This window comes from Sminthopsis crassicaudata, chromosome 3 (genome assembly GCF_048593235.1).
Source record: "Sminthopsis crassicaudata isolate SCR6 chromosome 3, ASM4859323v1, whole genome shotgun sequence".
Classification (NCBI taxonomy): Eukaryota; Metazoa; Chordata; class Mammalia; order Dasyuromorphia; family Dasyuridae; genus Sminthopsis; species Sminthopsis crassicaudata.
This window is the reverse complement of record NC_133619.1, coordinates 211,944,552-211,971,543: the sequence shown is the minus strand read 5'-3', so window position 1 is coordinate 211,971,543 and position 26,992 is coordinate 211,944,552. Positions and strand designations below refer to the sequence as shown.

At 34.3% G+C, this 26,992-nt stretch overlaps 1 protein-coding gene across 1 annotated transcript in view; it reads right to left on the bottom strand.

The window, feature by feature from the left end:
* SCML2 (Scm polycomb group protein like 2) overlaps window positions 1-26,992 on the bottom strand; it is a 137,814-nt gene that overhangs the window by 23,510 nt on the left and 87,312 nt on the right. Inside the window, exons 8-9 of the mRNA XM_074299888.1 lie at window positions 20,731-20,986; window positions 1,231-1,366 (exon numbers count right to left, since the gene is read on the bottom strand). Coding sequence (XP_074155989.1) covers window positions 1,231-1,366; window positions 20,731-20,986 — 392 coding nt within the window. The remainder of the gene's footprint in view (window positions 1-1,230; window positions 1,367-20,730; window positions 20,987-26,992) is intronic.

The window sequence follows — 26,992 nt, the reverse complement described above, 5'->3', positions numbered from 1 at the left end:
AAATATTTGCTCCTTTTATGGGAACTGATTTCATTACAATATGGGAGTTTCATGAGAGGAGGGAATGGAAGCAAGAGAATACAGAGAAGTGAGTGAAAGAATGGGATCAAATCATGACAAGCCACGAGGGGTCACCAGTGGTAGAGAAAAACTTCCAGCAGAGTGGGTAACAAGGAAAAGAGAAAAATTGAAAAGATGAGATGAAGGAAGTAGATGAAGCTATGGATAGAAATGAAGACTTTAGAATGGATAAGGTCTATAGATTTGAATCTGAAAAGTTTATTTGTGATGGTTGGGGGGAAAGGGTGGCAGGATCCCTAGAGACAATTGACATTTAGAACGGGAAGGCATAGATCCAAGGAAAAAATTTCCCAGCAAAAATGGGGGTCAGGGCTGGGGAGAGAGGAAAGAGAATGTCAACAGTATGAATAGGAGTGTCAGGAGAGAAGGTAGCAAGCATACCAAGTAATAAATTGTCTGACAGTTACAAAAATTCACATTGTTTTGAAGTGAGGAACAATGCAAAAAGAGCGGTAAGCCCTGCAAGATAGTGACAAAAAAATACCTAGAAGGGAGAATCTGGAATGGATACCTTACAAGACTTTGACTATATGAAGAATACAGATTAAAGTGAGACAGCAAATGGTGATAAATCATGAACCAGGGAATAAGAATTTAGAGTTAAAAAAAAAAAAAAAAAAAGATGGATAATGAAGAGAATGTTATATTACTTACATCCTTGTTTAAACTCCTGCTTCCCTTTTCTCCATTTACTATTACTGTTCTTTCCTGCTTTTTATCTGGTTATTTCTACTCTCTCAGATAGATAGTTTCTCCTCTCTTTCAGTTAATTCTATTCCTTAGTTTGGGAAATGTCAAAAAAAAGCTCTCTAAACCTTACTTCCTCATGGATAAAATTAGAGAGAACTAAATGGTATTTAAAGACACTTCCAGCTCAACATCTCTGATCTCATGATCCTATGATTCTTTTGGGAAGTTTCCTTTTAGGTCTTGCTAAGGTTATTCCTCAAAATTAACAAGAACTTTTTTATTTTTTAGAAAATCTATTTTTAATTAGGGTTTCAACTTGAATGAATATGAAAAATGTTAAGACAAATTAGATCTATTTTGAAACTACATATTTTCCTTCATTTCAGAGACATTAAGAGAAAATTAATATTGAAAATAAATGAGGGTACAAGATAAGAAATTATATACATTTTTTTTTACCTGTAGATATAACTGCAGCAGTTGTCCCAGGAATACCAATTCCATCTTTAAAAATAACTGGATTGCTATTGCTTAAATTGGACAAATTTATATGAGAAGTAGATGAAGGAGAACATGGCATTGCATGAATTTTTTTCTGTTAAAAGAAAAAAACAAATCATATGAACACATTGCTTTGGGGAAAAAAGATAAATTTTTCTAAAATTTATCCCTAAAAGATTTCATCTTTAGTATGTAAACTCTAATTTCTCTCTATCTTTATTAGCCCTCTCCAAGAACTTTCTAATGTTCAGAAAAAGAAGAGGAGCTATTCAGAAGCTGCCGTTTGAGCATTTCTTTGAAATCTTTCATAGAAAGACTTCTTTACAGGCAGTTACAGGAAACATAAAAGACTTACATATGATATTCAAATGTTTCTACAAGAGCAATTTAGGTTTCTATTACTGGTTTTATTTTTGTATTTTGAAGCAAACCCTGATATTTAGAAAAGGATATCAGATCTTCCTTTTCTAATGTTTTGTTATAGAACTTAAAATTCTTGAACCTTGAATTCTGGCCAGAGTCAATTTAGACAAGGAATTGGAAGTTAAAATTCAATTAAGCCTTCTACTCCAAGGTATGATTTTTGACAATAATAAACCATGCACATATGAAAGTTTTAGAGAGAAAAAACAAATAAGTAATAAGGAGTACAGATCTCAGCCCAGAAAAGGACTTTAAAACATCTGAACTAACCTGTACAAGAAGAAGAATCTGTAACATACACCAATGTTTCAAGACTTTGCTTGAAGACATCTACAGGGAAAACCCATTTCACTGATGGCACTCTAATTATGAAGACTTTTTCTTTACATGGAAACATAGAACCACTCAAGAATCAGTCAGATCACCCCACCACTCCCCTCTTTTTAAATATAAATAAGTGCTACATTTTGTCAATGGATTTGTTTCATCTACTGATAGAATTATATAACATTTTTAAAATACTAATTTGAATGGTTTTGAAATATTGAAAGGTTTTAAATAAAAATGAAACCAGGTTACAGATCAATTTTTAAAAAATTGTTAAATGTTAATTTTTCTTTTTCTTTTCTTTTTCTTCCTTTATTTTATTTATTTATTTTTTTGCTAAGGCAATTAGGGTTAAGTGACTTCCCCAAAATCACACAGCTAGTAAGTATTAAGTGTCTGAGAGTAGATTTGGATTCAGGTCTTGACTTCAGGGCTGGTGCTCTAAAATGTTAATAATTTTGTTAAATATTATTTTGTTAATATTCATTAATGATAATATAGTTTTCTTTTAATGTATTATCTTTACTAAGGAATCAAGATCATACTTGTCTATTAGACATTTCTCCATTTTTATAAATAATCTTATTATTTTATTTTGAATATATTATCATATCATATTATCAGTTGTGTTGTAAGTTCATCTTCTCTCTTGGTATTTTGTGAAAAAACTTAGAGGTTAGATATGATAGATCTCTAATGATAACTCAATGTAAACAGAAATATACAAATACTTAAACATGTATATATATATATATATACACACACACACACACACACACACACAGATTATAGATATATATAAGCTCATTATAAAAGTTTATCATGTACAAGGGCATAAAACCTTACAACAATAAAAGCATAAATATTAAATTATTTTTTTTTTGCTGAACACTATTCTAACCAAAAAAATGTGTTAAATAAAAGAAGAAACAAAAGTAAATTTCAATAAAGCAAGTAGGCAATATATGAAAACTTCTAGGACATAATTCAAACAGTTCTTAGAAGAAAATATGTATATTTTAACACTTTTATTACTGAAAAAAAAAGTCAGAAAATTGTTCTCACAGATTAAAATAAAATGAGCATTTTTGTATATTTCAAAGAAAAACAAAAAACAAAAACAGCTGAAGAGATAAATTTCATTAAAAATAATTTTAGAATTTCCAAAATAGTTAGAAATATAACTGCCAAGACATAAAAGACATAATAAACAGAACTATAAAACATTTTAAAAGAATAAAGACAGGCTTAAATATTGGAGACTTATCAGGTGAAGGCTCAGTTATTTCATATGATAAAAGTGATAATCCTATGCAAATTAATTTATTTATCAATGTCACAGCAAATAATGAAAGGATTATATTTTAGAGTTCTTGAAAAAAATAATAAAAGCTCAAGAAGCTTAAGCGAAATAATGAGAAGAACAAGGAAATGAAAATTCCAAATTTCAAAGGACGCTACAAAACCAATCATCAAAACTATTTGGTACTAGTTTAAAAAATAGGTCAATCAGCTGAATAGATGAGTTAAATACCATACAGAAGCATATGAATATAGTAGTTTCATGTTTGATAAGTCTCAGAAACCCAACTACAAAGATAAAACTCAACAAAAACTTCAGGAAAAATTAGAAAGAAGACTAAAAGAAATTAGGTTAAGTAAGGCCAATATTGTAAGACCATATGCCTAGCAGCAAATAAATATATATAAAAGCTTATATCACAAATAAATCAAGGAAACAAGGACTAAAATGTCTTGGCCAACTAAAGGAAGCTCTAATGACCAAAAAATAGTGACAGAAAAGGTCATGGAAGATAAAATGGAAAATTTTCCTTACATAAAATTTTTAGACTGTTGCATCCAAAAAACCCCAAGCAACTAAAATTAGAAAGGAAACAAAGGAGAAAAGTGTTTATATACAATTTCTTTGATTAAAGTCCAATACAAAATACACTGAGTAACTCAAATATAAAAGCTATTTCTCAACAATTAAAAGATATACAGTTATGAAATCCAAGTTATCAACAACTAAATGACAAAATGCTTCAAATTGTGAGTATAAAAATGCAAATTAAAACTAAGGTTGCATTTCATAACAATCATATTAAAAAAAATGATTAAAAATGATAATATAAGTAATTTGGAACTCAAAAAGATAGTAAACTGTACATAATCTTGAATCCAATTATCCTACTACTAGGTCAATACACCCAAAAAGAAAAAGAACAGAACCTACATATTCAAAAAATGCCTTTGCAAAGAAACAAAAACAGAAAGGAAGGCCAACAATTGGGGAATGTCTAAACAAGTTGGAGCATATTAACATACTGGGATATCATTACCCTATAAAACATTATGAAATAGATGGTTTGAGAAAGATTTGGGAAGTTCTATAAGAACATGAGGTAAGCACCAGACCTGAAGTCAGGAATTCAAATATGGTATCAGATACTTAACACTTTCTAGCTGTGTAACATTGGGCAGGTCACTTAAACTCAATTGCCTCAGGAAAAAAAAAAGAACATGTGAGGTAGAATGAAGTAAGAGAATCAGATGAACAACTTATTCAACAACATAAAAAAAAAAAAAAATCAAATGTCATATGAAAATTGATTAAAATAGTGACAAAGATTTCTAGAATTTCCCACCTCCTAACAAATATGTGGTAGAATCAAGATGAAGAACGAGATATATTTTTAGGCATTGTGGTTATGAATTAGTCTGGTTGAATTATCATGTTACAAGGATTTATTTTTTTAACCCAATGAGATGAAAAGTAAAAGAGAGAATGAAGCTATCAGTAGGCTGCTAGAAAAAAAAAAATAATTACAAGAGAAAAGGAAAGGTAATAAAATTTTTTTTATAAAAATATACAGAACAGAATACTAGAAAGCAATTTGAAATTATGCCCCCAAAGGATTACAAGACTGTTCGTTATATCTTTTAAATAAACAATGTTGCCATATTAGGACAATTCCCAAAAGAGACCAAAGGAGGATGAAAAGAACCCAAATTTACAAAAATATTTACAGCAGTCCTTTTCATAGTGGAATTGCAAAGGGGAGGGGTAAATCAAAATAGAATTTCAACACACAGGAGAACACTGTTCCCCATGACAGCAACATTGTAATGACAATCAAGTGAGAAAAACTTAGCTACTCTGATCACTACAATAATTCACAATTCTCAAGGACTCAAGATGAAAAATATTATCTACTCTAAAGAGAAAAATTATGAACTCTTGAATGCAAACTGAAGCATATTTTCTTTTACTCTTTTATTTTTCTTGCTTTTCCCCACCCACAACATAGATAATGTAGACATGTTTTTTATGACTTTACATATAAAATGTTTATCATATTTCTTACCTTCTCAATAAGTGAGGGGAGAGGATAGGGAAGGGGAAATTTGGGAGTAAAAATAAAATTTTAAAAATTATTTAAATAAAAATACATACAGGAAAGAAAACAAATGAAATACAAATAGCAAGTCATATTTGAAATGACATGCTAAAGTTATTAAATGCAAAGAAAAGAACATAAGAACTATTTGCAATCTCTCTCTCTCTCTCCATCTCATACACACACAATATTAACACTCCCTCTGCCAACATCTTCGATCCTCAGTATTTTTACCTGTACTATCTTAGCTAAGTCATACATTGTCTCCAATCTCTGTTCTCTTCCTTAAATTCAAGATAAGTTTACATTATAGACAAAGTAAATAGAGGACTAGCCTCAAGTCAGAAAGGTTTTGAATCCTGAAGATATTGATTGAAGATTGATTACTCAAGATTCCAGATGATTAAAATTTAATTAATTTAAATTGCAGACTAGGTGTTTATCTGCTCTGATAAAGGTTCATGAGCCAAAAAGTAACTGAGTGGAAAATGGCACAAAGAAAGCAGGAAGAAGGCTGAGCTTTCTCCAGTTTCTCTCTTAATTTAATGCTAAATTAAGCCTCTGAACAGATTCTGGAATAACAGAATCCAGAAAAAGAAATGATTTTCCTGTTTAAGCTATCTTAAGTCTTAGATGGACTTCAGAAAAGGTCTGTCTCATTTGGGTAAAAAGGGAAATGACCCAGCACAAGCACAGTGCAAGGAATCTAATGGGAAGCTCTTAGCCACAGCACCTATCAGCAATAGAGGCCCCTCAATCCTAGGTAAGTAAGTCACTGGCAGGCCAGCTGGGATACCTCTAACCCCAATGCAAAAAGCAAAATGTAAGCCACTGAACCACAGCACAACAGGTTTGACTAGTTTAGACCAAACCAGCACAGTAGAAAAATTGGCAGCAACTTCTGCTACTGGAAAGCCAGTGAAAGGCTCAACTTTTATTGTATCTGAAAGTTACAAAGAAAGAAAGGAGAGAAGCAATAGAAGGCAGGGCAGATTGAGGGAAGTGTGGACAAATAAAACATCAGGGAACAGGTAAAAGGAAAGAGAAAAATATAAATACCTAGTAAACATAATGAATATGAATGGGAAAAACTCTTTCACAAAAAAAGGGAGCAGATAGTAAATTAAATTAAAATCTAGGATCCTACAATATTTTGTTACAAGAAATATTTGAAGCACAGCGATACATACAGAGTAATGGCAAAAGGCTGGATTCCTTTTATCCAGAATATACTGTGTTTCAACTGAAGTTAAGAGAAAGAAAGGAAGAAAGAAAGAAAGAAAAGGGGTGGCATTGATCCTGATCTCAGACAACGCAAAAGCCAAAATAGATCTAGGTAAAAGATATAAGAAGGAAAAAGTATACCATAAAGTTACCATGGATAATGAAGTAGTCAGTACTTCATTATGCACCAAGTTGTATAGCAACCAAATTTTTAGAGAAGTTGAGTTACGGGAAAAAATACAGAAAAACTACAGTGAGGAGTGAGGGGAGAGTTGTTAATTTCTCAGAACTCAGATCTAACCATAAAATTTTAAAAATAAGTTAAAAAGAGGAATAGAATTTTGGAAAAGTTAGCTATAAAACTCTAGAGAAAACTGAATGGGGATGGGAAGGAATATATGTTATCAATATAACATGGAACTACACAAAAATTAACCATATAACTGGGCATAAAAACTTCACAATCAAAAGTACAAAGACAGAAATAATCTTACAAAAGTGAATGCTGAAAACTGTCTTTAAATGTATCTAAAGAAAAAATAAAGTAAAATATTAATTTTTGGAGGTAGAGAATATATTAAAATGGTTAATTTTTTGAGAAGTAACAAAACAGGAATATGATGGGGGTATATATTAATTGGTGAATAACTGAACAAGTTATGGTATATAAATGTGGTAGAACATAAAAGTGACAAATGTATGGTTTCAGAAAAACCTGGGGAAATTTAAGTGAACTGATGCAAAATGAAGTGAATAGAACCAGGAAAACAATTTATACAAGAGCAACAATATGGCAAAGTCAAAACAATTCTGAAAGAGCTAAGGATTCTGACTAGCATTATGACTAACTGTGATTTCAGAGAACTAATAGTGAAACATACTACCCACTTGGCAAAGAAGTGGAAATTGAGGGGATGTCCAAGAACATTAGGAACAGCTAAACAGGTTGTGATATATGAATATAATGGAATACCATAAAGCTATATAGAGAATGAGCAGGATGGTTTCAGACTAGACAAACTTTTATGAACTTATACCTAAGTGAAATGAGCAGAACCAGGACAACATAGTATTTTCAGGAGGCAACTGGTGGATTTTTTCTAATTTCACTTTGACTTGTGCAATGATGCTTCAATTTTCTTTTTTATAAATTATTGAAAATATGTTTAGCTTCTTTTTCTGATTGTGGTTTTCCGGTAATTTAATCATTCTTAAATCTTTGATGTGTCAACTATTTTTGATATGAGATATTTTACATTTTCTTCTATCCATTTGGTCATTTGACTTTTGTCTCAATTTTTCTTTGTCACAGAGTAATTTATTTCTTTTTGGTCCCAATTTTCAAGAATTTTGTAAAACTTGGTTAATATTTGAACTTCTTTTATTAAAACTATTGTTTTTCTTCTACATCTTAATTTTGTGAACCTTTCCTGTGATACTCAATTCATTAAAAAACAATTTTTTTTTAACTTTAAAAATTCTTGCCTTACCTTTTCTAGGAATTCTAACTGATTTTTTGTCTAACTTGGATTTTTCTTTGAAGCTTTGCTTATAAATGTATGGGAGTTACTCTCTTCTTCACTGTTTCTGCCATGAATAGCCAGTCTGGGAGAATATGCAAACTCAGACAAAAAGAACTTCCAGATGTTCCAAAAGCAGGCTGAGGGGCATGAAGCTCTATTAAATTCCAGAAGTCAGAGCCACACAATTGCTGCTTCCTTTTTCCTGCTCCTTGCCCATAATAAGCCACAGGTTACAATTCTTCTCTAGGTGAAGTCTGGCTCTTCAGTCTATGATGGATTTGGATAACTCTGGGGTATAAAAGACAAAATTTCAGCTGGCCTCTCTTCTGCTCCCTTCACAGCTTTCAGGACTCTCTGTGCTGGGTATAGGACTTTATTCTGTCCTACTGCAAATCTCAGGGTCCATCTAGGTCCTCATGCAGGAAGATTCCACATAACATACTCTTGGCTGTTCCCCAGTCACAGGGTCAGAAAACCTGTCTCCTTATGCTGACTTGGATTTGTCAATCAACATTGTGAATTTGATGAGTCTTCTAAAACTTTTTGTTGAGGTGTGTGTTGGTGTGGGTGGGTGTAGAAGCTTAGCTATACTGCTTCCTTCTACTCTTGTTGGTCTTCTCATAATATTAATTCTTCTATCCTTTAGATCTGACATTACATCTCTTTGAGACATAATTGAGGAATTGATTATCTTTCCCTTGATCTTTAGTGACCTTTATGTGAAAAAGCAAAACAATTATTGTACAGGACATGACAAATAGGAAATGATTATGAACTGGAAATAAAAATAATAACAACAAAAGCAAACCTGTAAATATACTTCAAGATTGGCAAAGAATCTTACAAATATCTCATGTTTACCCTAATAAACCTAGGAAGTAAGTGCTATTATTACCCCCATTGTATAGAGGGAGATATTAAGTTGACCTTTAATAAGTATTACATAATTAATAAATTGATAAAAAAATAAATTTAACTTCAGGTTCAGATTATTGTACCACCTAGTTGTATCATATCAAAAGTTTTGCTGGAAAGTAATGTACTATAAAACATTTATGGTTTAACTCACAAAATTATCTGGGGGTTTTTAGAACTAATTGTTTGCTAAAAGTCTTGTTATCTTTTAGTTCTTACCCTAGTTAATTCTTCTTAATGATCACACTACCACCACCATGTACAGAATGCTTCCTTTTTTAACCAAGAAAAATAACAATGTAAAGCCTACAAGGCAGGCAAATAAGTGGCACAGAGGATAGAGTACCAGGTCTGGAGTTAGACTCATTATCTTCATGAGTTAAAATATGGCCTCAGACACTTACTAGATGTGTGACCCTGTTTAAGTCACTTCACCCTATTTGTCTGTTTCATCATCTGTAAAATGAACTGGAGAAGGAAATGGCAAACCACTATAGTATCTAGACCAAGAAAACCCCAAATGAGGTCACAAAAACTTGAATACGACTGAAAATGATTGAACAATCAAGCCAAGTGATCAAATCTGAAGATCTAAAGATATATATATATATCTATATCTATATATAGATATAGATATATATAGACATATATATCTATATATAGATATAGATATAGATATATATATATATCTATAGCTCTTCACATTATTTAAGAGAAAGGAGGAATATTTCATCAATAATTCTTATAGCAACATGAACCAAAGCATTCACTGAAGTACCGATAGGCACAGTAGCATTGAAGGCTGTTAACACCATGGCTCCAAAAACTCTGGGTGGCCCAAGAGATCAAGGGGAAAGGGAGCTGGAGTTTTTCCCTACTCCCAAAGGCTGCTTACTGCTGGGTCTTTCTCCTCCTTGGCCATGCCAAATAAGGAAAATCCTGGAAGATGTAGAACTCATCAGGATGGGACAGTAAAACAAACACTTAATCTTTTGCTCTAAGGCCCAGGTTCCTTCTGAAGGAGCTGCATTCCAGCCACTTCCCCTCAGCAGATGCTACAATTCTCAAGTTTGTGTTTCAGTTTGTCTTACTTGTACATTTTGCACCAATATAACATACCAATTGTACAAGTACCATCCCTCCAAAAATAAGACTCTGAACTAGCTATCTCTGATGAACCTCCAATATCTGGCCAATGTATAGAATATCCTTAGGGTCTTGAAGACACTACTTTATCAGAACGACTTTATCCTAAAGATGTTGAAAGTGTTGGAAGAAAATAATCAGTGTCACAGTGAGTTGTCATATCTTGAGGTTCACCTTGAATCAATACGTACATATGTTCTGAGAACATGGAATAGTGCCAGCTTCCCTTTCAGTCCATTTTTCTTCACTAATTTGCCACTCATACCCAGAGAAAGGTAGGAATTTGCCTAAGATCAACCAATCAATAAGTAACTTATCAAGGTCCTGCCCTCACAAAGTTAGCATTCTATAAAGGGAAATTTACCTATAAAGAGATAACAAGACACAAAACAACAAAAACCAAAGTAATTTGTGGGTCAGCATGAACAGCTGGAGGGTTTAAGAAAGACTTCCTATTGGAGGCAAAGTCTGAGGTGAATTTTGAGAGAAAACAGTCATAGGTCAAATATAGCAGCAAAATAGAAGAGAACTTGGATCTGTCAGCTCTCATTCTGTCACCTAATCTTTCCAGTCTTTTCTCATACTACTCTTTTTTTTAATATAGTCTCTTTTCAGTTAATCTACCCTGCTAGGTACTCCCAAGACACAGCCTTCTATATTCCACCTTCCCAGCACACATACAATCCTAGCTATATGTGTAATAAACTCCCTCCTTCCTGAAAAATCCCTGTCTTTCTTCAAGAAACTGCCCAGATGCCACCTCCTAAGGATACCTCTTCTGTAGATATTTAGTTTAGTTACTGATGTATAAGTTGTGTCCCTATCATAAAATGCAAACACTTTAAAAGCAAGGCCTATTTTATTTTTGGCATTGTGTTGCCAGCACCTAGCATAGTCCCTTGCACACAGTAGGTACTTTTATTGAACTGAATGGAAAACTACAACAGTCTGAAGAATGTGTGTTATATTGCAACAACTAGATCGAAAACAATATAGAGATGAACTCATACTTATTGTGTGGTACATAAGTGCTAGATTTGAAGCAAACATATCAATTCCTGGCTCCCATATTTACTGGCTTTATAACTAAGTACACTCAAAAGGCTGAGCCTAAAAGATTACTTATAAAATGTGGATAATGCTGCTTGGACAGTATACCTCAAGGAGCTTTTATAAGGAAAGTGCTTTGTAAATAAACATTATAGAAATATGCTTATTTTAAAGGCTATTAGATGGAGCCATAACACATAGAACACTGGCCTTGGAGTAAGAAAGGCCTGAATTCGCATGTGATTGCAGACACTAGCTAGTGCGACCCTGGGGCAAGTTACATGTTTCTTCATCCATAAATTGAGGATAATGGCACCCAGAGTTGTGTGAGGCTAAAATGAAATACTTATAAAGCACTTTGCACATCTCAAAGTGCTTTATTAATAGTACATATTGTTGTTGATGTTGATATTATTATTATTAACTGGAAAAGCAGCACAAGAGACCTGTGATTTTATGAAGTCATCCAATATATTTGGTATTAGTCCATTGTTCAAGCATAATCCACAAAACGTGAACTATAACTCCTGAAAATGGCCATAAATCAAACCATTTTGAGAAATTCCTTAGCATGAATATTTACTTCCTAATGAAGAAAATAAGTGATTGTCAAGCATTAACTAAATGGACTCCAACAAAATAGAATAGAGAAAGAAGCAGCTCTATGCTAGCTTTCATGTGAAAAATCTGACCTACTACTAAAATAACAAGTCATTCTAAATTCTCTCCATCATTGATCAACTGGAACTTGATTAGGTCTTCTCTATGTTGAAGATATCCACATCAATCAGAATACATCCTCATATAGTATTGTTGTTGAAGTGTATAATGATCTCCTAGTTCTGCTCATTTCACTTAGCATCAGTTGATGTAAGTCTCTCCAAGCCTCTTTGTATTCATCCTATTGGTCATTGCTTACAGAACAATAATATTCCATAACATTCATATACCATAATTTACCCAACCATTCTCCAATTGATGGCCACCCATTCATTTTCCAGTTTCTAGCCACTACAAAAAGGGCTGTTTGGTTTTTTAAAAATTATTGTGTAGGATCTCTCAGGAAGGCATCTCTCCCTTTTTAATGTTTTCCTTCAGACTCTTCTCTACCATTTAAAAAGTTTTTTACACATTGTTGTTTTTGATAAAATAGATATAAATGAAAATCAAAACAAACTAATTAATAGCACACAGCCAATATAGAATATTCTTTTGGGCATTTTTGCAATGAAACTTATTTCAAGGGACAGATAGGTGGCGCAATGGATAGAACACCAGCGCTAAAGTCAGGAGGACCTGAGTTCAAATTTGTCCTCAGACACTTAACACTTCCTAGCTGTATGACCCCTTGGCAAGTCACTTAACCCCAACTGCCTCAGCACAAAAAATAAATAAATAAATAAAAGAAAAGAAAAGAAACTTATTTCAAAGTGCTTTGGAACAGCTCAAATTAGAAACTTTTAAAAACCTTACTTACATTCATTTTCTCATGCTTTTAAAGTCATTTTCTTCTGCCTCATGACTATATTTCCCCCCTTTAAAGAGTAAATTCATGAAGAAAAATCTACTCTCCTCACCAGTAAATTCTAAATAATACCTTGCCAAGATAATCATTCAAGGGCTTGAAGAAGTTTAACAAATATAATTCTTGTAGAACATAGTACTATATAAATTTACATCTTAAGGATTAAGCTAAAAATTAATTTTTTCTAAGTTGTAATAAGATTAAATAAAACCCATCATCCTCAAATACGGTTGTAAGAAAATAGATAATTTACATCTTCCCAATGAAGGGCTTTAGACATGAGTAATTTTCCTTTGATTCTTTGATTTATAATAGCAATAGACTACTTTGTATCTAATATACCTATAAAGTTCCTTAATATGTCTAAATCCTCAAATATTGACGCATAACAATGGTTCCTAACTATGGATCTCCAGTAAATTAAGCAAGACCCTTGAACCTATTAGAATCTGGAATTCTCATATTGATCTTTATTCAGCTCCAACAAAACGTGTACCAAAATTCAGTATAGTAAAAAACCAACTATACCTTGAGCAAACTGTAAATCGTGCTTTATAATAAGTATTACTATTTGTTAGGTTCCTTACTAGGTGCTAAGTCGGTATTTAACAATTCTCTAACTCTGAGTTCACACCTTTAGTTCAAACCTTTAAAGGAGTTTATACCTTTAAAAGGAGCTAGCTCATTGGTTGTAAAGGAGTTCCCACAAGCCCATTCTCTGGGAGGATTTAAGGAGCCAGGATTCAGGAAGAAGAGGATTTGAGATTCTATTGTGATGCTGACTAGGGACACTTGGACAAGAACAGATTCACAAGAACTAAAGGAAAAGCCTGCTCATGGAGACTCACAACTAGAATTGACTTCTGGGAAACCCACAATCCCACACTCTTGGAGGCAGAGTCTGATTCATTCCCACGTCTACCTTCACTCTGGCTGGAGGCTCCAGAAGCCTCTGAAGAATCCTGCACACAGAGAAAAGGATTCACAGAAAAGAAACCTCCTCCCAGAGAAGGATTATAATTGAGAGACATCAGAACTTCACATTTTGGCGCCCTACGTGGGGCAAGGACTTATTCTGAGCCTTTCAGAGGAGCTACCCTGGACTTGACGTTTTGGCATCCGAACAGGGACCTAACAAGGATCCTGATTCCAGTGGAAAAGCCTCTGATTCAGATCTCAGTGGAAAAGCTTCTCTGACCCAGAAAGAAGCGTGAGTAACAAGGAAACTTTGTTAAAGAGCTAAAGTAGAATTTCAGTGAAATGGGGCAAATGCTTAGAAAACAGCCTTCTGTTTCTGTTTAAGGAAAATGTTTAGAGAGCATTGTCAACGTTATAAAAAGCCAAGGATTGATTATAATTTTGGAGGAGTTTTAAAACTATGAAAGTCATATGTCCTTGTTTTTCTCTGGAAAAAGAATTGGATTTAGATGAGTGGGAATTAGTAGGAGAGGAACTAGGTGAACACTACAATTCCAAACCAAACTTAATTTGCAAAGATACACTTCATATGTACAATGTAATTCAAGTGGCTTTAAGAAATTATGTAAGTGTTAGACTAAAGAAAAAGAAGAAAGAGCCAGAGGGGAAGCTCCAACTAAATCAGGTGAAAAGGATGAATCAGATAACAATGGAATTAAATACAATTCTGAGCAACAGGAGCATTTCCCATCTCCTCCTCCCACAATTAACCCTTCAGGGGTGGAGGAAGAAGGAAAAGGAAGGAGGAGGGGGGAGGAGGGAGGAGGGAGGAGGGATGAGGAGGGAGGAGAAGGGAGGAGGGGGGAGGAGAGAGGAAGAGGAGGGAGGAGGGGGGAGGAAGGGAAGAGGCAGTGACACAAACAAAATCACCTGTGAAGCAGCCTATGACAAGATTAGAAAAAGCATTGGTTAAAGCTAAAAGTGAAGAACAGGATATAAATGATTTTATAGATGCATATCCTGTAATTGAAGAGATTGACTTTTTAGGTAAAAAAAAAAAGAGAGAAGATATACTTTTGATTTGTATAAAATTAAGGATTTGAAAAAAGGTTGTACCCTTTATGGGGCTACATCAGCTTATGTTAAAATGTTACTAGATGGTTTGTCTTATGAAATCCTAACCCCGAATGATTGGAAATCCATATCAAGGACATGTTTCGAACCTGGACAAAACTTGTTGTGGCTTTCGGAGTTTCATGATTTACATAGGATTCAAGTCAGATGCAATATGGAAACAGGAGTTAACACACAATTCACTTTTGACCAACTAGCAGGTAAAGGTCAGTATGGAGAGCATTCAGAACAGATTAATTATCCCATAACAGTGTATGAACAAATTTCTAAGGCTGCAATTAAAAAAGCTTGGGGTTCCCTCCCAGGACAGAAAGATCAAGGGGAGGCTTTCACAAAAATAGAGCAAGGTCCCAATGAACCTTTTGCAGATTTTGTGGGACGTCTGCAAACTGCTGTCTAAAGAACTATTAGAGAAAATGCAGCTGCAGAAATAATGACTATACATGGAAAGACAGGGTCCCTCCTGGCAAGGGATTTCTAGAGAAACTCATTAATGTTTTCAATGTAGAAAAAGTTGGACATCTAAGAGCTCAATGTAGATATGGAGATAGAAAGAGAAGACAGGCTGAGAGAAGGCCTAAAACTCCATGTCCAAAATGTCACAAGGGTTTCCACTGGGTCTCCAAATGTAGATTGACCTAGGGAAATGAGAGGCAGGGCCCAGCTTCAGCCCTCCAGGTGGGGCATGATGGTAGCCGAGGTTACACCCAGAGAAATTCAATATTAAGACATGATCAATCAGCCAAAAGGCAATCAGACAGAAGAAAGGGATTGAAATTAGGAAAAAGAGTTGAGAGTACTGAGATATTCCCTGGAGAAGTGAAATCTGTTCCTGTTGAGCCTATGGATCCTTTGCCTCCTGGCACAGTAGGCTTGACCATTTCACCTCCTGAGAGTGCTTACAAAACAGTGTTCATCCATACACTGATGTGGGAAACTGGAGAATGTGTGGCTAATATCCTAGTCACTAACACAGGTAGACAACGTGTGATTTATCAACCAGGAGAAGTAGTAGCATCAGGCTTATTGTTACATACCCCTAATAAGCAATCTGGTGACAGTTGCCCAGATTCTGACTCCAAATCCAGGAATATATTGGACAGCAGCCTTGACAGCTGACTGGCCTATGCTTACTATTTATATAAATGGAATACTAGTAGAAGGATTGGTAGACACGGGTGCAGATCGTACAGTTATTAGAGGTGTCAACTGGCCCAGTCACTGGCCAAAGATTAAGGCAGACACCTACATGTCTGGTGTAGGAGGATTAATAGCAGCAGAAGTTAGTGTTACCCCTTTGAGATGGACATTTGAAAATGAAACAGGAGTTTTTACTCCTTTTGTGGTTGAAAAAAATCCCCATCAATCTGTGGGGAAGAGACATTTTACAGCAGATAGGATTACAAATAAGTACTTTGGCTTTTTAGGTAAGGCTGCTGTTGAAGGCCTACCTGCACTCTCACTGGTTCCTATTCAGTGGAAAACTGATACACCAGTGTGGATAGAACAGTGGCCCTTAATAAGTGATAAAATGCAGGCCTTATTAGACATAGCGCAAGAGCAACTTGACCAAGGATACTTGCGACCTTCTCTAAGTCCTTGGAATTCCCCAGCATTTGTGGTAAAAAAAGAAATCTGGAAAATGGAGGATGTTGACTGATCTAAGAAGAGTAAATGAACAGATGGAAACTATGGGAACCCTTCAGCCTAAACTTTCATCTCCTACTCAGTTGCTAAGAGTATGGCCTCTTTGGGTTATAGACATTAAGGATTGTTTCTATTCTAGAAATCCCTCTAGATAAGGAGGATATGAAAAGATTTGCTTTTTCAGTGCCCAGTGTTAATTTGGCTGAGCCTTATAAAAGATATGAATGGACAGTTTTGCCACAGGGAATGAAAAACAGCCCTACTATGTGTCAAATGTATGTTGTTGCTACTCTTGCTCCAATAAGAAAAGCATTTTCAACAGTAATATTGTTACATTATATGGATGATGTTTTGGGATGTGCACCTGAGGAACAAGTGTTAGAAGCATATCTACAAAAGACCATGGAAACACTAAAGTACTACAAACTGCATAAAGCTACAGAAAAAATTCAAAGACATGGTCCTTTTCAATATTTAGGATATGAAGTATATCCTAAGGCACTCATAGTACAGAAGCTTTCTTTAAGAACAGAGAAGTTGGACACCTTAAATGATTTCCAAAAATTAATAGGAGATATCCAATGGATGCGTCCAGTGTTAGGTTTAACTACCAATCAACTGCAATCTCTATATGACATTTTAAGGGGAGACAGTGCTTTAAATTCACCATGCCAGCCTTCAAAAGAAGCTCAAGAGGCTTTGAGAGAAACTGAACTGGCTTTATCCAATGTGGTTGAAGAAGTCACTCAAAAAACCCTTGGAAATCTCAGTTTTTATCACACAAGAGGTATCCACAGCAGTCTTTCATCAAGGAGACAGTGTGATTGAGTGAGTGAACCTCCCAGCACAACCAGAACAAAGTCTTATTCCTTACCCAGTGCTTGTAGCTAGAATTTTATTAAAGGCCATTAAGCGATCAATACAATTATCTGGGATAAATCCTGACAAAATATACACATTCTATACTAATGCACAAATTAATGTATGCTGCAAGACCATCCCAGAATGGCAAATTTTATTGGCCATAGCTCCAAATTTTGCACATGGGTCTCCATTAAAGATAACCCAGCTACTACATCGCCATACATGGCAATGGATTTTTGAAGAAAAGGTTTCTAAGGTTCCTCTTAAAGGACATCTTTACAGATGCATCCAAAGATAACATTTGTGCTATATACTCTCATTATTCAATCATAAAGAGAGTAGTCAGAACTCCTTTTCAATCCATTCAGCAGAATGAATTATTTGCAAGCAAATTACTTATTATCCTGGAGACGTAAATATAATTACTGATTCAGCCTATTCAGTAGGTGTGGTAGAAAGAATTTCTGCAGCCCAAATAAAATTTGCAGCTTCTAATATTTATCAGCTCTTTAAGGAACTTCAAGAGCAAGTGAGAAAGCATCCAGGCAAGATTTTTATCTTGCATGTCTATATTCACATAGTGGACTTTCAGGTCCTATTTTTGATGGAAATTCAAAGGCAGATAGCCTTTTAACTATGTTAGCCACTACTCCTTTATTTCAGGAAGCACAAGAATCTCATTCTAAATATCATCAGGTTGCTCAATCTTTACATTTACAATTTAGAATAAGAAGAGAGGAAGCTAGGAGCATAGTAAAAAGCTGTACAGTTTGCCTTCTTTTCCACACTCCTACGCTCCCTCCAAGGAAGAACCCTTGTGGTTTGAGACCCAACGAAATCTGGCAAATGGATGTGACCCACTATAAATCTCTTGGTTGTCTGTCTTTTATCCATGTTGTGGTAAGACATCTTTTCACGATTCACTTTTGCAGTGCCAACAGCAAAAGAGCCGGCCCGAGTGGTCACTGAATTCCTTATCCAAGCATTTGCAATTATGGGTATGCCACAAGAAATAAAAACAGATAATGGACCTGCATATACTTCTAAACATTTTGCACACTTTTGTGCACAGTATAAGATTTTACACACCACTGGCATACCTTTTAATCCTCAAGGTCAGACAATAGTAGAGAGAAGAAACAGAAACATTAAGACACTCCTCCAAAAACAAAAGAAAGGGGGAGCCACAGGTAATCCTAGAGAACTTCTAAATTTAGTTCTCTATACCATTAATTTTTTAATTTTTGACAAAGATGCACTGGCTCCAGCAGACAGGTTTTATAACCCACCAGAAGGGCAGTGTCCAGTATGAGCAACTCCATTATCTTTAGATAATCGCCAGGTGATGTGGAGAGACCCCAAAAGTGGTGAATGGAAGGGACCAGATAGGTTAACTGCTTAGGGGAGAGGGTTTGCTTGTATTTCTTCAGATGGAGAAGGAATCAGATGGGTGCCAACAAGTCGTATTTGCCTTGTCTATCAGAGAGATAAAAAAAAGAGAAAAACCTCAAAGCAAAGGAGAAGATCTAAGAAACATCTGTCACTGAAAAAACACGGCTGATGATAAAGATTGTTGAAGGACTTGAAAAGCAGCAAAGATCATTGGATTCCTTGAGATTAAAAACTGTTGATGAGACTATTGCGGGACTTCAAAACTTACAGGAATTATTGCATTCCTGGTACATGAAATAATGGACAAAGGACTTATGGACATGTATAAATTCTCAATTTATGATTATTTGATCATGTTATTTGTTACATCACTTCTAGCATGTGTTATGATATTATGTGTTTATGTAATTTATGTAATTATGTGTAATATCTCCCATATTGATGGATTTATGTATACCTGTTTCAAGGTCATGACCACATTATGTTCTAATTCAAAAGAAAGGGGGAGATGTTAGGTTCCTTACTAGGTGCTAAGTCAGTATTTAACAATTCTCTAGCTCACAGTTCACACCTTTAGTTCAAACCTTTAAGGGAATTTATACCTTTAAAAGGAGCTAGCTCATTGGTTGTAAAGGAGTTCCCACAAGCCCCTGGAAGTACCCACAAGCCCATTCTCTGGGAGGATTTAAGGAGCCAGGATTCAGGAAGAAGAGGATTTGAGATTCTACTGTGGTGCTGACTGGGGACACTTGGACAAGAGCAGATTCATAAGAACTAAAGGAAAAGCCTGCTCATGGAGATTCACAACTAGGATTGACTTCCAGGAAACCCACAATCCCACACTCTTGGAGGCAGAGTCTGATTCATTCCCACGTCTACCTTCACTCTGGCTGGAGGCTCCAGAAGCCTCCCAAGAAACCTGCTCCCAGAGAAAAGGATTCACAGAAAAGAAACCTCCTCCCAGAGAAGGATTATAATTGAGAGACAACAGAACTTTACAAATATTTATACTGTATCATGGTACTGTTGCGTTTTTAAAAATATAAAAAACATTTAAGAACATTACTGAATTCACACATAGCATTTTCTAATTTTCTCAATAAAGTACTAATAATAAAACTGCTATTATATTAGTGTTACTCTGAAAACAAAGATTTAGTTTAAGAAGGGATCTGCATACTTGAAAAAGCTGGGAACCACTACAGTATGTCAGTGCCCCAATTAAAAAAAAATAAAAAACAAAAAAAAACTAAAAAACTTACATCAAATCTTCAGACTTTCAGTAGCTGTCAATATGAAAAAACTTTGCATAGTTATTGCATATGTTCTTATCTATAAGGAAATGTGGCACAAAAAATAGGATCATAATTCATAAATTTTTATTTTATCTCCTTCAAGTTGTTAATGCCACATGATATTTCCCACAAAAGCTACTTTTGGGGGGTTAATATTATCTTCATGCAAATATTCTTGGATATTTTTCAACAAAACAAGAAAAGTGCAATATAAAACTTAGATCCCATTTTTAATTTAAAATTGTATTAATTCTACATTTTAAAAAATGTTACATTTTGAGCAAAAAACTTTTAAAGAAAAGTTGAGTTTTAAAAGGTGCTGTTTTAAAAGAAAATACAATCAGAGCAGCTAGGTGGCACAATATAGAGCACCAGCCTTGAAGTCAGGAGGACCTGAGTTCAAATCTGGTCTCAGACAATGAACACCTCCTAGCTGTGTGACCCTGGGCAAGTCACAACCCCAATTGCCTCAGCAAAAAAACCCTCAAAAAACAGTACTTAAAATCTTACTTAATTTTGCTGCAAAAAAAGACTATCAATATGAGAAAATAGGAAATCATCTAAATTATTGAGAAACTTTTACTGCAGATAAATTTCTAAATGGTATGTAACAAACAATAAGCCACTATAAAAAAAACTGCAATATAAATTAAAGAGCAGTAGGTACAACTAACCTTTCTTCCTGGTTTTAGGCCTTTTTTTCTTGTTTTGAGATTTTCAGTGTGAGAGATGGTTTTTGTCAGGGAAACATTTTTAGGAGACCTGCCCTTCTTGGGGACTGAAGTCTGTCCAGGTGGTTTAGCCCGACCTGGTTTCTTGCCCCGCTGTGCTGATATTGGAGCAGTTTTCTGTGGAGACTGCATTGAACGTCGAGTCACTTTGGAAGGGGAAGATTGTGTTTTTGCACTACTCTTTGTAATGGAAACTGAGAAAAAAAAATACAAACAAAAAATAAAACAATATGAATGCCAGAATTTTAAGGCATTTTACCTAATTTTGACTGGTGTTTTCCACAAATAAACTTCACTTTTGAAACATATTTTAAGATTATCAGCTACAAAGTCACTTATATTTAAAAATAATATTTAAATAAAATCAATTTTCAAATAGTCTATTAAACCCAGAAAACACTTATTATTTTCAATTATTTACAAGGTAAGAAAATGAAACTTTCAACCTATCAACTCACCTTTTGAATGCCTTCCATACTTGCTAATGATGGAAAACCTCTTTCCTTCATGTAATATACTTACATACAAGTATTACTTTGCTCCTCACTACAATCAGACAATAAGCTTCCAAATGGAAAAGATCTAAAGTAATGTCCTATTCTTAAATGAAATGCTTCATAAAATTCTGAAAGCATAAATACTTAAGACCATAAATCTATGTCTAATCACAAATATAGCTTATTGTTTCAGGTTGAATAAGACTCTTGTTCCTTGAATCATGATTATTATTTCTATATGAAGCATTTACTTCCCACTAGATACTCATTACTCCCCAACTCAGGTAGGATTGAGTATCTTATAAGATTGGTTGTAATCAAAGTCACTTAAAAAATTTAAATATTCATGATTCAGTTACTCTACTTTTCATTCTAAAACAAAGCAAAAAAAAAAAAAAAAAAAAAAAAAAAATCACCTAATATAAGAAATGATGCCAAGTAAGAAGTTGCTATGGGAATGTTTTGTATAATTTTTGCATATACATTTATAAAAGTCATGCAAAATAAAATCAATTTAATTTTTAAAGGATGTACATTTATTAACTTATCGCTTCACACTACTTCTCCATTCCATTATATGAACAGATGAGATTATATTAATCCTTAGACCATTTTTTATTAGAATTTGACTGCTTACAGATGATACAAGAAGCTTTATAAATGTTTTTCTTCTCCATTTTACTTTCCAATAAGATTTTCAGGACATTCACTGACTAATCAATATTATTCCATTTCTTCTACATCATGGCTGACCATACTTTTCTAGACACACAAATGTCTCTAAGGATAAAAAGACATTACTCTAATTTTTTTTTCAATTTATATGGCTGCTGCTGCTCCTCAATTTCCTATTACATAAACATTCATATCACACCTGTACAAAGCAAAACTATGCCCTACATCCTTCCTTTCTTTCCTATATACACTTAACCACTTGATAATTTCAGTAAATTGGGGACAATTATTGATTCTATATGATCTTGGAATTAGATCTATATAACCAGCTATAATCTGTCTCCTGATTTCCAATCCTACAACACAAAAAAATTAAAACATTTCTAACTATATTCCAAAAGATATCTCAGACTGTATGTACATTGCCAAAACAGAATTCTTTATCTTCATTCCCTCTCCACTCCCACCTCTTTTCTACACCTTTCTTCTTTTAGTGAGGGCACTATCCTTTACAATCCATCCTCAACTCCTGCTTCACCCTCATTCCACAGTTTCCATTATTGCCAAAATGCTGTTGAATGCATTCAACTTGTTGCCCACTTAAATCAGGCTATCACTTGGTACTTGGGAGACAAAAGCCTCCCATTAGTTCCCCTGCTCTGGGGCCCTTCTCCAAACCACTTTTTCCACAGCTGCCAAAGTATAGGTTTTGACCAACTAGCTCAATAAAATGAAGTGATTATTATAAAAGGATCAAAAACTGCTTGTTTGATCTTTAAAGCTCTTCAGAACATAGCTTCAACCTACCTTTTCAGGATTAGAGTATATCATTATATTAGTGACTGTTTCCTTTTCATCTTGTTCTGCAAGGAGAGCCTGGAACATATCTCAACTCTATAATTTAACAATAGTTTTATTCATCTACAATTAACTTAGTAGATCATTCCATTCTTTTTTTCCTTTTATAGTATCCTGGCTATATATATGTCCCCTCCCTCTGATCAATATTGACAAATAACCTATCTAACTTACTCTCCTAGAGAAATCAAAGCTTTTTACCATGAGTAGTTTCCAAAAGGCCCAACTTGAAAGTTCTTTTCCAACTTTCTGGACTCAAAGGAAGGTGTTCATAATTGGCTAACTAACCTCTTCAAGTTCACTTTTATCTTTAGCTATATTTTCTGGGGCACACTGATCATTCAATTATTACCTCATCCATTTGATTCTATATATCTATTTATTCTGATTCTTCTTTCTGTCTGAAATATGTTCAAGTATGCTTTTAATTTGAAAAACAAAATTTTTTCCCACATCTTGCTCCTGTCCCAGTTCTCTACAGATCACTTACAAACTCCTATAACAATTGTAATGCACTTTGTTGCCCCCATTTCCTCACCAAGCATCTCTTTCTTTCCCCTGACAATCTAACTTCTCAACCACTACTATTTAATGGAACTAGTCTCCCCCCCCCCATCAATTATTCATGACTAGGAAACAAAAAAGCTTTTTATATTTTTTATTCTCCTTGTTCTCTCTGATAAAACTACTTTTACATCTCAAAACTCTCTTCTTTTCTAGACTACCTATTATTCCATTCCTATCCTACTTCACTCGTCAGTGTTTATAGTTTCCCTTTGCTGAAGTCCAACTTTTCTTTCCAACCTCTAAATAAAGGAATAACTTCACCATTCAGTCCTATGGAAAAAAAAACAAAACACCTTCAGAACAAAAACTTACATTAATCAGATTTTCTACCTTCTCTATCCAATATAATGTATTTAAACTAAATGTTTTTCATTTCTATGGTAAGGGAAGGTTGTGTATAAACTAATTTACTATTATGGCTTCTGTTATCAGAACTTTCCATTATCACTTCTACAGAAATGAGCTCTCAAATCTGTCCTGAGCTCCAATTCCAAATCCCTAACCACATGCTGGATATTTCTACCTACATGTTGTCATCTCTAATTCAACATATCTAAATTCTAACTCATTTTATTCCATCAAATAGTTCCCTGCCCTGTTCCTCCTTAAAAAGTATAATATTGTTATTCTCAATTTATTCCATACATTCAACATGCTGATTCTCTCCACAAAATATCTCATTCAAGTTTAAAATTAAAAAATGAGACATTGTGCAGTTTTCTCATATATGCTCCAGCAAAGACCTAAAAATGTTACGAGATCAAATGCTCAAGAACGCCAAAAAGTAATAACAGTATGTTCAACTAGTCTAGACAGCAAGGAAAAAAGCAAGCAAGAAACTTAGACAAAGATAAAGGAATTCCATTAGAGAAGTCAGTGCAAGTACACATCAATAAGCTATCAGTCTGCTAATAATCTAATTAAAGATGATCTGAAGGGATTATTGAAGTTTGAGAGTAGGGAGGGAGCAAAAAAAGAGGAGGACGAGATATGAGGACTCAGGTGGGGAAAGAGAGAGGTAGAAAATCCTGTTTGTGAAAACACACTTGGGACCAGGAGTTGGAAGTAATCAGATCAAGATGAAGGCTGGAGGATCAACAGTAGCAATATAAGGTGGGAACTGAGACATTTTTCCAAAATGTGACCAATCCGGGAATTTGTTTGCCTGAGAATTTTGCTTTGTTTGCTTCCTTATAAGAGTAGGAAAGGAAAAAAAAGGTAAATATTCATTTGAAAAAAAAAATTAACAAAAAAGAGGAGGGGGAAAAACTTGCTTAATTTATGGAAAATGAGAATGGAGCATGCAAAACTCAACATGGCAACAAGAAAGATCAAAACAAATAATATGTTGAAAAATTACAAGAAGGTAGCTATTTTTAAAATTTCCTGGAAAAAAAAAAATCAAAGAGAAATAAGAATCATCAGACTCTGTCACAGGAATAAAAAAATGGATAGTTATATAGATCAGAATCAGCAAAAAAACCAAAATAAAAATATTCCACTCCTATGAAATAATGCAAATGCAATAATATAATGTAATAACATTAAAAACCCAGGGCTCAGATGAAAGAAAAGTAAGAAACCAGAAATATAGTTCATGAAACAAGAAATCAGAGTCAGGATTACATAAGACTTAGAAATAACTACCACAAAGTAAAGAAAGAAAAGGGAATTAAGAGCTAAGGAGGTAATAAAATTATGGCCAACATATGCTTCAACCTCAGAGTCAGATTATAAAGGAAGTAAACAGAGGTGAACAAAGGAAATAGGTGGGAGGGAAGGGAAAAGGGGCAGATTCATCAGGATCTGGACAAAGGAAGAGAGGGAATAAAATGAAAATGAAAGTGATTGTTTTGATTACAAATCACTAGTGTATCCATATTCCTTGTCTTTCACCACAATTCTTCCTAGTAAAGGTAGTAAAAGGGAAGAAAAAGAATAACAGGATAGAGGGAAATACCCCACTGACCATCATAATTATGAAAAGTAGATGAATGTATTAACAGAATTGAAGAGGGTATATATATATATAAGGTATTAGAAAGCAGATTCCAACCCTATGCTATTTACAATAAACAGCACTGCAACATAGAAAACACACACAATCAAAATGATGGGAAAGGAAAAAAAAAATTTTTATAAAATTTACTTGGAGGCAAACTCTAAAATTTGGGGGTAGCAGGCAAAAATAGTTAAACGAAATAAGGAAACTACATTATATTCAAAAGCACTATATGTAATATTTTCATTACTTAATAGACACACAGATTAAAATGACAGCTTAGTACTTAAAGGAAAAGCTAATAGAATCAAGAAGAGAAATAGGGAACAAAACTATAATAGGGAAACACATGATACCCTTTGCAAAATTAGAAAAATCTAGCAAAAAAAATTTTTTAAACCTCAGTAAACTATTTAAATTGTTTGATATAAATGCTTTTCTGATGATTTAAGTATATGAGCATAAAAATTTCCCAGCTCTGTACTTGACACTGCTAACTACCTTCTCCTGGATAGCTTTTTCATGCTATCATTCTCTTCTGCTTCTCCTACCTATCTACTACTCCTTACTTGGTGTTTATACACATCAGGTCTAATTGTTGGTGTTCCCCAAAACTCTCATCCTGAAACCTTTTCTCTATTCTATCTACAATTTTTTTTTAACTTCATTAGCTCTCATAGATTCAGTTAGCTTTTCCATCGAGAAAACTCAAAAATCTGTATTCAGTAATTCTAAATCCTCAGTAACTCCCCCAGCTTCAGTTACTTGAGTGTTTGAAAATGAATACTCAGGAGACATCTCAAATCCAACAGCCTAAAACTAATTTTCTTTTAAATCCAAAACTTGTTCATAATGATAAGTATAACTCATTTCTGGAGAGGTAAGGAGGTTTGAGGTACTCTTCATTGCACTGTCTAGCTGCACTATGTTTAACAAAGTAAAAATGAGTTTCAATGGAATAAAGTCTGTCAGCACAATGTGTGTTGGACTTTGTCAACAAAACCACCATATACACACACATACCCTCGCATCCCACCCCTACCCCCTATTCCAGGAAAGTAAATGATTGATAATTGAATGATATCATTAGGTAAGTCATGGAAAGTCAACTGCCACTGAAACGTATATACCAGTGCCAGGATCCCCAGGACCCAAAAGTTTTTGGTTTTTTGGCTTTTATTTGCTGGACAAGGAAGGGTAAAGAAGACTGTTGTCTATATCTTCAGCTATGCTCCTTCTATAACAGTAAGTGAATAATGTGAACACGCATACTACTAGCAAAAAATACGCCCAATATCGTTTTGTCAGTTCAGTCCATTCTGTCATGATAATTCATCTTCCAAGAAGCTTGGGTTTCTTTATAATTTCCTATATTCAGGCACCAATGACGCACGCGCGTGCGTGTGTGTTTGTGTATGCATGCACCTCTCTCATACACACATAAAATATGTGTGTGGATAGCCTGAAAAATCCCTCACACAACCCTACATCCTGCATCTAAATGCAATACTGGCTAAAAGTAGATACTACAATCCTCAAATGTTTTAAAGTACTAGTAGCTGATTTCTCTTCCAATTGGCTGAATCTTGATTTTATATTTAACAGT